Genomic DNA, 12,894 nt, shown 5'->3' on the forward strand with positions numbered 1-12,894 from the left:
ACAAAAAGCAACATGACTGTATTCCTGCATTTCTAAAACTATTATACACAAAATCAGACAAATAAAGGCGAACACTTTGAGGACATAGATGATAACTGCTGTTCTGTTCTGCTGAATATTAAAGCTTAAGGAGCAATGCTGTTACATCTAAGGAGCTATTTTCATTATTATCTCAATAATGAGTAACCATTAAAATATGAGATGCATGAGAAGAAAGACGACAAAATGAAAATGAAATGATTTTAATGACTTCAACAAATGGAAATGAATACATTTACAGCAAAGGAAACATAAACATGAACAAAATGAGCTGCACCCTTCAATGAGGGATGCTAATGTTGAGTAACATCCTTTGTTCTGACAAATGTTTTCCTCTATGCTCTAAGAAATTATTGTTGAATTTACTTAAAGGGACTTTACGGAGTTTTGAATTTTTATGCTCGCGATTGCCCCCTCAGGCCAAAAGCGTAACGACAGCTTCAATAGTAGGCTCGTGCATGAGGCGCGCATGCTGTACGTGCACACTCCTTAACGAAAATAACAGCTGAGACAGTCCAGTGTGTGTGTGTGTGTGGCCCGGAGGACAGAGGACAGGAGAACACGCAGCTAATTAATTAAATAATTTGGTTCTGTCCCTTTCTCTTCAGCACAGCCGACAAAGGTTTAAGATAGGTAAGTCCTCCTGCATGCTCCTGAAAAACTGTTCCAAAATGAAAGTTGAACCCACAACAGCGACAAAGTGGCACTGCCTCTCTCTCTGCTGCTAAAGCTACTGAGAGCAAATGCTACGGGCTATGCCTGAGCGTGAACGTGCATGAAGCAGCCTGCTCGACCCGAGCAGCTCTTTTTTTTCTGTGATTTTACAGAAAAACAGGCAATCACAGTAAAAAGGCCAGGGCTCATTCTACAGGACCTGGACATTGAAGGATAATGTTTGAAGAAGAAATTTATTATTTCTATACATGTTTTGGGTGTCTAACTTCCATAATGCCCCTTTAACCATTTTATTTCAACTGGTTCCACTAAACCTAGTTGCTTCAATACGAAGAGTAATCAGCATTGTCACATGTTCTGTCAAAAGTAGAAGTATATTACTCTTTACATTAAAGCAACAAGGGTTTATAACACTGTAAGCTACTCCTTTAAAAGTGGGTTTAGAATCTGAGTAGAAGCTTTACCGTCTTCGCTTTGTACATCACTCTGCAGCCCTCTACTGACCAAAAGCCACTCTTACCCATTTTGTGGAGTGGGTAGGTGCCCTATAGAAGGAGCGCTTTACCTGTTATGCTAGCAGTTAACTTTGTTAGTTAGATAATCATCAATTAAAAACACAAAAAGAAGAAAAATAAGATGTATGCATTTTTTGTTGACATCATGGTGGGGCCTGGAAGTAAAGGTAAGAAAGTAATGTCTTTGGAGATAAAGAAAATAGCTAAAACCAGAGTGCATATGTTGGCACAGCCTACTGTAGTTTGAGGAAACAGAACGAAGCTATAACATCACCGACTGATGGTGACCTGGCTTTGTTGCTATTGGGCTTTTTTTTTGTCCAACAGTGTGGATATTTTTACTTTGTGGCTTATTTTAGTATTAGTTGGCTCTTGTTAGTGTTAGCTCATTGTTAGCACTAGCTGCAGGGTTGTTTATGACAGTTGCAATTCCACTTTCAACCAGCAAGGCAGAGGGGAAAGAAACTGTTTAGTGCTACTTTAAGAAACTCGGTTTATAAGAAACTCGGTTTACTAGAACCAGTTGACACAAGTTGGTCAAGTGAATTCAACATTTTAGAGTGTATTCTGAACATTTAAATCACTAATATGTACATTTAATTCATTTTTACACATTTTCAAAATAGATTTTAAAAACGACAAAAACATTGACATGACTACTGTTTTCTCATGTGGTGCAGCCACAGTCATGTAAATAAATCTACAGACATCAACACAAAATGAAATGAGAAATATAACACAGACCTGGAAAAGTAACAGTAAATGGATGAATGAGACAATTTTGCTGTCATGCATTATTATTTCTTCTTCAGCTCACACACAAATAACACAATAAATCAGCCAATAATGAAAACATGAGTAACAAAAATAAGAGATGGAGCATGCAATTCAATGGATTTGGATATGCATGACTAACGAGTGAGACGATGGTGTTAGTGATGGTGCAAGTAACACAAACACACTGTAAGAAAGGAAATATAGAGTTAAATTGACCCTTTGGGCACCAGAGTTTTTTCAAATAAACATTCAATTTTGACATACTGTTTCAACAGGTTTTGGCCTGGAAATGGTTAAAGATAAAGGTAAACTGTAAATGAGAAAAATTCTTCATTAGGACCCAAAGTTTGTGTTGGGAGCAAATTCACTCATCTAATTCGCATTTTAGGAAGTCATCAGGCTGCCGTATTGGACTGCATCATTTTTACAGATGTTCCTTCTTATTTTTACAGGTTATTTAGAAATTTTTAATGTATATATATACACATATCGAGCTCTTGATATTTAAATGTCATTGTTTATCTTTTATATTGTAATATTTTTATATTTATATTGGCCTCACTCAAGAGAATACTTTTTAGCCATGTTTGTCAGGTTCTATTGGGCTTGTTAAGCTTCAGGGATGTCCTCCCCTTGAATGTCATGATCATTTGATCCAAGGGAAAGAATATTTGACTTCCATTTGTAACGCATCTCTCCTTTTATATGGCTTTTTTCACATTGCCGCTACGTTTGTCACATTAGCAGTGTTTTTGCCATCATTTCTACATCCACCATGTCCCAAACACAGTGAAACAAACTTCAAACCCAGCGTTTGGAGCTTGTAAGTGCAGCACCAGCTGTCTGTTGCTGCATGCTGCAGCAGCAGTGCAATGGCTGGATGAGTGAATTTCTTCATCAGAAAGTCAATATTCTGCATTATAATCGGAGTCAGTCATGATCAGACAAAGAGATCAGTCAACAAAGACCAGACCTGCCGGCAATTGTAAGTTTTATCCCTCTAAAATTTGCCGACTGGGAGCCTCTTGGCAGGAGGCAGTTTTGAACTCTATAAACTCTAAAACTTCCAACGTAAGCACACCCATGAATGTCACACATCTCCACTATCTTCTGGTGTAAAGTAGAAACTTCATGAAGGATCATATTTGTAGCCGTGGCTCATTAAAGTCAGTAATGACGCTTAGCGCTTAAAGGGTTAACTGAACCAGTTGACATAACTTGGTTAAGTTAACACTTCATTTCTTACAGTGCATCTACCTGACTGTCACAGCTTCTGCAACACGGACCTTCCTTTAATTCATCATTTCTCAAAGATTGCATTCTTGCTTTAATTCTCACAAAGACAGCCTGCTAAGCTTAATGAAAGTGAAGAATTACGAGCTGCTCTCTGTGACGAAAACGGCCTTGAAAGGACTTTAAAGAAGTGCAAACACAAAGAGGGGGGATGGACGACTTTGGGAATGCAAACTAGTGTTTCAAGTCTGTGCTGTCAGTTTATGAAAAATGGGTCACAGTGTGCAGAGAATGTGTAATTCTGACAGCACTGCTCCAGTCTGCCACCCGTGCACAATTCATGTGCATAAAAGTGATGTTTTTTCTGAATGTGTAACAGATTCTCTGCAATTTTTTTAAAGGATTTCTGCTCGACTGCAACCTCTCATACGTGAAAAGTGAGGATAAACAGTCACAATGTCTGCTTATTTTGCTCCAGGAAATGGGTTGTGATGGCCTAAGCGGTGCGAGCAACCTACTTTGAGGAGCCTCTACAAATTTAGATGATGATCCTAACATGCCCTATAGGTTATGAACTGTAAGTCGCTTTGGATAAAAGCATCTGCCAAATAAATGCAGAGTGCAGTGAGGTGAACTGTCAAAATGCAACACTCAAGAGTAAGTCACAGAGACTATTTTGCTTTTATAATTTCAAATAACCTTTATTATACTAATTTCACCTATATTTAGAAAAAAAGCCCCCAGAATTCATCTGATTTGAGCTCTGTGTGGCATATTTTCAACATATCAACCAAGATTTGACTAAAACGACTTTGTTTAGTTATGAATCATGTCAAGTGAGAGAAATGCTTGACCTTTAATTAGATTGAGCTTGTCCCCCTTTAGATATGAGAAATTAGCCGCTCGCCTCACAAGAAGGATCACGGTCTTTTTAAACTCCATCCATCCATTTTCATCCGCTTATCTGGAGTCGGGTCGCGGGGGCAGTAGCATAAAGCAAGAGGCCCAAACTTCCCTCTCCCCAGCCACTTGGGCCAGCTCCTCCGGGGGAATCCCAAGGCGTTCCCTGGCCAGGTGAGAGACATAGTCCCTCCACCGTGTCCTGGGTTTACCTTTAGGTCTCCTCCCGGTTGGACGTGCCCGGAAAAACTCACCAGGGAGGCATCCAGGAGGCATCCTGACCAGATGCCCGAGCCACCTCAACTGGCTCCTCTCAATGTGGAGGAGCAGCGGGTCTACTCCGAGCCCCTCCCGGACGACTGAGCTTCTCACCCTATCTCTAAGGGAGAGCCCAGCCACTCTTCGGAGAAAACTCATTTCGGCCACTTGTATCCGCGGTCTCGTTCTTTCGGTCACTACCCAAAGCTCATGACCATAGGTGAGGGTAGGAACGTAGATCAAGCGTTAAAGTCCCCCAGCAGAACGAGGGAGTCACCGGAAGGAGCGCTTTCCAGCACCAACCCCCCCCCCCCCCCCATGGTCTCCAAAAAGGGTGGGTAGTCTGAACTGTAGTTTGGTGCATAAACACAGACCACAGTCAGAACCTGTCCCCCCCACATGTAGGATGTAGGCGGAGAGAGGCTACCCTCTCATTCACTGGGGTAAACCCCAACACACAGGCACCATGATGGAGGGCAACTAGTATGCCCACCCCTGCTCAGTGCCTCTCAGTGGGAGCAACTCCAGAGTCGTAGAAAGTCCAACCCCTCTCAAGGAAACTGGTTCCAGAGCCATGCGTTGAGGTGAGTCCGACTACATCTAGTCGGAACCTCTCAACCTCACACACCAACTCAGGCTCCTTACCCACCAGAGAGGTGACATTCCATGTGCCAAGAGCCAGCTTCTGTAGCCGAGGATCAGACCCTCAAGGTCCCCGCCCTCGACCACCACCCGTCACATACTGCACCTGACCCCTTTGGCCCCTCCCACAAGTGGTGAGCCCATGGGAAGGGGGACCCATGTTTCCTCTTCAGGCTGTGCCCGGCCGGGCTCCATGGGTGAAAGCCAGGCCACCAGGCCCTCGCTAACGTGCCCCACCTCCAGTCCTGGCTCCAGAGGAGGACCCCCGGTGACCCACGTCCGGGCGAGGGAACACGGTTTCCATTTAAATAATTCATCATAAGAGGTCTTCGGGCTGCTCTTTGTCTGATCCCTCACCACTTAAACTCTAACTCTATAATTATTCTTGCACATTTAGGACAGAGATGGCAAAGGAGAGAGGACATCCACAAAATGTGTCTACTCATGAAAAAGAGCTTATAGAGTTGAAGTGATGGAATATAATTTCACAGTTTTAAATATTATTTTCATATTGGAGAGAGGGAGGAGGGAGGGCGCTTGTGAGTGAGTGAGAACTGGAGAGAAGCTGTCTCAGTGGGAGAGGGAATTGCTACCGGGGCAGAAGAGCAAGAAGCAGAGGAGAGAATTACATCGCAATATTACTGAAGAGTGTGAAGATGCAGAGTGGAGAGGAGAGAGAGAGAGAGAGAGAGTGAGAGAGAGAGAGAGAGAGAGAGAGAGAGAGAGAGAGAGAGAGAGAGAGAGAGAGAGAGAGAGAGAGAGAGATAATGGGCTGGGAGCCTTCAGCTCCTCCTTCCAGCAGAGCTAACGCAGGCGTCATATAGAGGGTCAGAGAGTGCAAAGCCTGGAATAATCCCTCGTTAAGAACTGCACCCTCGACGTGATTTTAACCATGCAGCGAAGCTCGTTTAAGAAGGCTGATGGGGAAAAGTGGACAGTGGTGGAGTTGAATTTAAAGAGCATCCAGTTTACTCATTAGATGTGGTTGGCCCAACATCATCCCCTCTGGAGATATAACATTGTCAGATGAGTCGGGTAAAAGAAGGTCATTTAAATATCAATGCTAAATGTAAGATAGACCCATCGGTAGAGCACGGTCGTAGGGTACGGTTGCCTTTCAAACTGTTTCCGCACGCAGTTGGGTAGCGTTCCAATCAGAGCAACAAACAATGGCACGTATTCTTCACTATGGATGTCTGTCAAGGAGGCATACCTCTTTCTGCTCATGTCTCAAAGAAAAGCCCAAAGCTGATGCCAAAGCCGTTTCAAATGCCATTGTTGTAGTTTTTCTCATCATGGTAAAAATGCTGCGATGGTGCTAAACCCGCCCAATGTCTCTCTAGAAAAGAGCGCTGTGACTGGCCCAGGCTAAACTTAGCCCGGCCAGTGGAAAACCAGCTCAGGATCTAATTTCTACGTTACCATTATGCACAGGTTGAAACTTCCTGCATTTTGGTCTAATCGATCAGATCAGAAATGATGGAAGGATTTTTTTTTTTTGCCCTGTCCCACTAGAACGATGAAGGAGGACGGAACAGAGCGCTGTGGTTATATCTAGTAGGGCTCCCCGTTTTAGTTTATAAACGTGCGCACGTGCTACCCTGCTTCCTCTGAGCTCTGTAATTTATGGTGACCCAGTTCCAGGCAAATGTGGAAGCTCCACTGTACCCATTTCAGCTCTCGGAAGCTGCAGCCTACATCTGAGCTGATGCTGCTGCCTTGGCTGACCTTCATGCCCCATCAATACGACCACCCTGTTGCCAAAGAGCAGGCCAGAAAATGCACTGTCCAAAAATGGCTCATTAAACAACAACAAAACGGTAATTTCTTTTAACACCTAGTGGATGCTCATGTGAGCTGTGTGTGACTGAGTGTGAGGTGGGAACTCAAATTATTAAAGAGGCAGAAGAAACAAAATCTGCAGCGGGACTTAAGTTTCTACAGATTAAAAAAAAGCAGCTTAGCTAAAAGGTCACCACCATCACTGTGCTGCAATGTGCAGATTTGGGATTTTCCATTTGAGTTGCATGCTCTCGCTCAGCTGATTTATTCGTCCAAATCATGTGAGATCAACCAATCTCACTAGATCAAGTATTACAGATTCCCAACTCACATTTCAGCAGATCTCCAAGTGTTAACCAACAAAAATACAAAAGGTCACCACATGTAGAAATGGCATGGATCCATTTTCTAACTAATAACACGGATTTTAACACAAGTCTTCCTTTGTTGGAGTCCTAGAGCAGCGCTGGATGAGGTCAAAGGTCAACTTTGTTCTGAGACGCTAAAGATGCTGGGACGTTTCTTCGTACTCTTAGTGACTCTAAGATGAGGTCGGCCTAAGCTCAGTCACGGCTTTGTCCTGTTCCTGAGAACATAGAAGGAATGTGTCACAGCTGTCGCTGAAGTCTACCGTCTGATTGTGAGTGAGTGTTTGTGTGTGTCTGTGTGTGTGTCACTGTGTGTAGTCTTACCCGGCGTCGGCTGAGGCTGCCTGGGCCGGTCGGGGAGGGGCTGGGAGAGTGAGGAGTGGACAGCTGACTGGCCGGCGTCCCGTTCACTGGAGGGGGAAAAAATGAGAAAAGAAAAAATGGAGCGGATTAGGAGATGAGAAGGGTATAAGGACCAAGGCATAAGGGTCCTTTAAAACTGGACTCGTGTTTTATCAGAAAAGTTGTATAAGAGTCAGACGGCAGCCCACATGTCCGCCCTTCCGCATATCCGTTCACATGAATGTGGCTGAGTGGGAGGAAGAGAAGGAGGAAAAGTGGGAGAAAGAAACACTAAAATCCACTTTTTGTAATCTTTTACATGTCCGAAGCTTGCGTGTTGCAATAAATAAATAAATGAAAAGCAGCAGTCCTTTAGTGCACTCGTGACCTCATCAGCACACATAAACCCAACGGCATCATCTCATTAAACAAGAACACCACATTAATGTTTCACCCCAATCCTGGTCGGGCGAAAAGAAGCCTAATGGCATCATTAACTTATGCAAATTATGACCTACTTTCATCTTCTCACTGGATGTTTTCAAGTTTATGTTTGAGAAAAAAAAAACATTATTCTTCCCCTCCTTCTATTTCTGATCTCCATTAGTCCAACGCCTTGAGGATTGCTGCATGTAAACACCATTTTTTTTAGAGTCGATCCATCTTGATGCAGAAAAAAAGCACATTCACTGCCAGTTTTCAGGCTTTTAGTTTGGATTACAACTTGAAGGATTTTGAGTCGTAGTGTTCATCTAAACACATCTCCAGCTGTTGGGTAAAGCCTGATCCCTGCTGAGATCAAATAACTTTATGATTTATCTGATTAATCAAAATGAAAGTAGGGAAGAAACAGCAGTGATGGATAACTTTATGTAATTTTTTTTTTACACCTTTCATAAATAAATAATGGACAAAAGAGCCGATCCTTGGCGTTTTCATTGATGAAATTCAGCATCGGCGTTACGCACAAAGAGGAGACCCTCCTCCAAATTACACAACAATAAAAGTATAAATGGTTCCTGACTTCCTCATACAAAATCCCAACATACCACCTTCTGGCAACAACCACTTCTTTCTGTCAAGGTCACACAGGATGGAAAATAGCGCGTTTATTTTATCAAAGGTTGGGGGTAACGCACCATAAACGCCAGATTAAACAGATAAAATATGAATCCCTACCTTCCACTTCCAGCATGGTGAAAAGCACAGTGTTAATCCAAAGCGGAGACAGAGAGGAGAGCAGCAGCTTTGAACGCGTTCTGTCGGACTGTGGTAGTAAACTGAGGTGAATGAGAGATGGAGCAGAGCTGTACTACCAGAGAGGCGGAGAGGCAGGAGAGGCTGCTTGCGCAAGCGCTGACGCGCGCTGAGGCATGGCAGCAGAGAGGAAGGATGCTGAGAGAATTTTAATATTTTGGCTGCGGGCCTATTTAACACTCAGCCAAGAAAAATAGATCTGAGAACGACTTGGGTCTGAGAGTAAATTATAGGAGCTTTATGAAAGGGTGTGGATGGGGAGAGAGGGGAGAGACTGACAGAGAGAGAGAGAGAGAGAGAGAGAGAGAGGGAGAGAGAGGCAGAGAGAGAGTAGGAGAAAGGGAGGAAGAGAGAGAGCAAGAGAGCAGGGAGGGAGAGGGTGAGAGAGAGAGCAAGAGAGAGAAGGAGAGAGAGGGAGGTAGGGAGAGGAAGATGGAGGGAGAGAGACAGAGGGAGAAAGGGAGGACGAGAAAAATAAAGAGGGGACGAGACAGAGAAGGGAGGTGGGGTGAGGGTGGGGGTGGGGGTGGGGGTGGGGGTTCTTGATGCACATCAGGAGAAATCATGTTGAGGGAATTTAAAAACGATCTAAAATGGGATTTTTTCATCCATTCGGATTAAGGACCCAGGCTAATTGAACAGCCTCTGTTTAGAGAAATAGAGTTTACACATTCCAGACCAGTGTTAGTTTGAGCATGACTGAAATCTTAAAAGAGGCTGAAGGTTTGACATTTTCTAGAAACCAACGGGGAAGTTGGTGTTAAAACTTGTTTAAAGTTTTTTTTGACATAATGTGTCACCTGACCAAATTCACGGGTCACACTCAACATGAATACAGAGAAAGCTGTTGTCAAAGTCAACAAGCGGTCCATATAGGTCCGCAATAAATGTTTTGTTTATGACAGTAGTGGAAGAAGTCCTTGATTTTTTTTACTTAGCTAAAAGTTCAGATGAACGAGTAAAAAAATCGTGAAAGTGGAAGTATCCAAGAAAATTTTGACTTCACTACAAGTAATAAAGTATGCATTTTCAAATGACAAGTAAAAGTATTCAACTAACATTTAAATATGAGTTGTGTGTGTAATAGTGTTCTATCTGGGGAAAGGGGCAAAAAACAAATTAAAGTACTATTACTTTTGGAACTGCAGTCTGGCATGGATAAGGAAGTGCGCTGCCAGAGAATATGTGGGGTTCGGACAATGCGCAAATTGAAGTACTTTTACATTTGAAGCATTTTAGAAAATGTAGTGGAGTAGAAAGTACAGAGAACTGCTTTAAGATGTAGTGAAGTAAAAGTAAACCGTAGGCCTCAAGAAAATGATTGAAGTAAAGCACAGATATTTAAAAATGTGTATTAGTACAGAAACAAGGTACCTGTACTTAGTTACATTACATCACTGGTTTATATCAAAATGTATTTGAGGCAGGGGTGGTTCTACAGGGGGTCCTGGGTGGGCCAGTGCCACCCTGACAGAAAGCTTGGACCCCCCTGTGACCCCCCCCCCTCCCACACACTGAGGGCGGAGCCTAAGCATTCATAAGGGTGATACTTTTGCCCAATGCAAGCTGTTAGGAAAAAAGCATATGAATGACCATCTGTAATTGAAAAGATATGCCTAAACAAATATTTTCGTGTTGTTACTGAGATAAATAACCCAAATTATGCATTTGTTTTGCAAGATAGTTAAATACTGAAACAAATTGAAAAGCCGTTGTAACTGCATTGCTTTAAATGTTACCGTTACCGCGTCTGATCATATTTTTATGGAATTTAAAGAGCAAGTCACCCCCTACAAGAAACTTACTTCACTCCCTCTTCATGTTTGAAAAATGCAACAAATGCTGTTGCCTAGCAGACCGAGAGGGCGGAGCCGCTAACAAATACACACACACACAGGCTCACATCGGCATTGTGACATCATAATGTACCAGTTTACATCATAGCATACCTCTTAGCCAATAGCGGTGGCAGATTTAAATTCTAATGCAGTGCAGAGTTTTTACCTGACAACGGCACAACACTGACAGTTTTAGGCAGAAAATTACAATTTTAACTAAAATGCACTAAAGTGCAAAACTATTAACTACACGTGTCTGCAGCACGATTAGACACACATTTATATAGTTTATCAGGAAAAAAAAGTTGATTTGGGGGTGACTTGCTCTTTAAACAGCTTTGAGTCTGTAATGATTAGAATGATTACATGCTGGTTGAGATTTCAAAAAGACAGCGAGTGAGTAATATATAGAAAACATATGCAGCTAAAACTGGGATTTCAGCAGCTTGAAGACCTTTCGACCATTTTTGGTGTAGTCAAACCTCTTACACGTAGCTGAAGTGACAATTATGAGTCAGCTGAAGCTTTTTCAATAGCCAAGTTAAAGGAGGCTGTGCAGCCAGCTGTCTGAGTCTGTACACTTCACAGCTAGAGTGTGGAACATGAAGTACAGCGCAGGGTGACAGGAATGTCCTTGCACAAATTACATTTTTCAACAACTGATTGTGCAGGAAACTTCAGGCTGCATAGCGTATAATTAAACCAACGTATAATGAGCATTACAAAAAGAAGATTGGAGGGTAATGGACTAATCCTGCAACTCTAGATCCATTTGGTTTAATGAAATGACAGGAGAAACTAAACAAATGTCAGGCAAGTCTGTTTGTTTTTGGCACTGTTAATCAAGTCAACCTAAACATTCTCCCATGGTGCACGCTAACCGCACGTTTTACTACTACAAGACAGATTACAGTCTTAATGGTTCACACAAGTCTCTTAGGTAGTTGTTCACAAAGAAAAACATAAATTAAGCTTAATGAGGTCCTCCACTCGTATTTTAATACATTTGCAGTGGTCTTTAGTGGGAAGGAATGTCTTATAAGTCGCACTCTGGGGAAAAACATTCCGGTGTTGTTAAAGCTAATGGTTAGCTTCTACTAGTCGAGATGTTCTCTGCAGCTTTTTGGACGCTAAACCAGCAACAGCCTTCCCCGTCATGAAGAAAGATGGTTGAGTCCATGAATGTTAAGTGACAGTGTGACGTAGATCAAACTTTCTCTTTTCTATCCAAAGCTAATGCAGGAGATAGGTGTAGGAGACGATTATCACATTCAGCCTGCATGTTAAAATCAGAGTGGTCGATCGTTTTCAAAACTATTAACGAGCCACCATTCTCTCTGATGTGGCAGGGTGAAGTTTCCTGGCACAAGGGGGCAGTACATACCTTTCTAGGTAGTTTTACACCCTATTGCCATGGCTGTCGCTAGTTTATAAAACATTATTAGGTTGGTTTATGCTTGACGCATCCGCGAGGTCCGCACGGCTCCGCGCGGAAAATTTGCGTCATTTTGCGTCATTTTAACAACCACGCCCCTCCACCTCGCCTCCGCACGGCCCAGAATTTCCGCAACGCGCACCTCGGAAAATTTCTAACCACGCGGACGGTTGGACGTGGAAAAACATGGCGGCCCGGCAAGAACTAGTACGGCAGAGGTTCGTAAATACAGACATTTGTATGATTCAGCTCTCAGAGATCACCGTGATCAACATGTTGTTAATAATTCTTGAAGAGAAGTAGCTCGCACTGTCGGAAAAGACAAGAACGCTGTTAAAAATGTTGAAATGCCATGTTGTAAACAGTAATTTCTACTTCTACTATGGTGTGGTGTTGGATGCATGCTGTAGAGCTCCATGCTGCCCCGTTCAGTTTGGGAGAATATTGGCTCACCGCAGAGAGGAGCCGCACGAACCATAAACGCTGCGAGTTGTGAAGAGCGTTCCATCCGCGAGCCGCATCACCGCGCGGAAAGTGAATGCGTCAAGCATAAACCAAGCAGTGAATGTTTTTACCGGTGGAGCAGAAAGCATGCAACTTCGGCATGACTCCTCAGATTGATTCGTTAGCAGGCTATAATTTAAGAATTAGTGATAAAATCAACGCATTTTAAAGAAAATATTGATTTTCTTGCAGTTTCTGTAGTTTTTTTCATTCAAACCCAGTTTTGTTTTTTCTTTATTTTTATTGTTTGTTAAACACATCCTCCCCAAATGGGTTTTATCTTGCTAGAAAAGCAGTGAAGTCTGCAGAAATCACACATTAACACTTCA

At 42.8% G+C, this 12,894-nt stretch overlaps 1 protein-coding gene across 3 annotated transcripts in view; it reads right to left on the minus strand.

Annotated features, from left to right (window-relative positions):
• The window catches only part of dclk1a (doublecortin-like kinase 1a), a 70,097-nt gene that overhangs the window by 15,558 nt on the left and 41,645 nt on the right, over positions 1–12,894 (minus strand). For 2 of the 3 annotated variants that reach the window (XM_070555857.1, XM_054730792.2), the window contains exon 6: positions 7,514–7,599. In XM_070555857.1, coding sequence (XP_070411958.1) covers positions 7,514–7,599 — 86 coding nt within the window. Of the gene's footprint in view, positions 1–7,513; positions 7,600–8,710; positions 9,000–12,894 lie in introns of those variants that run through there. The other variant, XM_054730793.2, reaches the window with a different exon arrangement.

This window comes from Nothobranchius furzeri, chromosome 10, assembly GCF_043380555.1.
Source record: "Nothobranchius furzeri strain GRZ-AD chromosome 10, NfurGRZ-RIMD1, whole genome shotgun sequence".
NCBI lineage: Eukaryota > Metazoa > Chordata > Actinopteri > Cyprinodontiformes > Nothobranchiidae > Nothobranchius > Nothobranchius furzeri.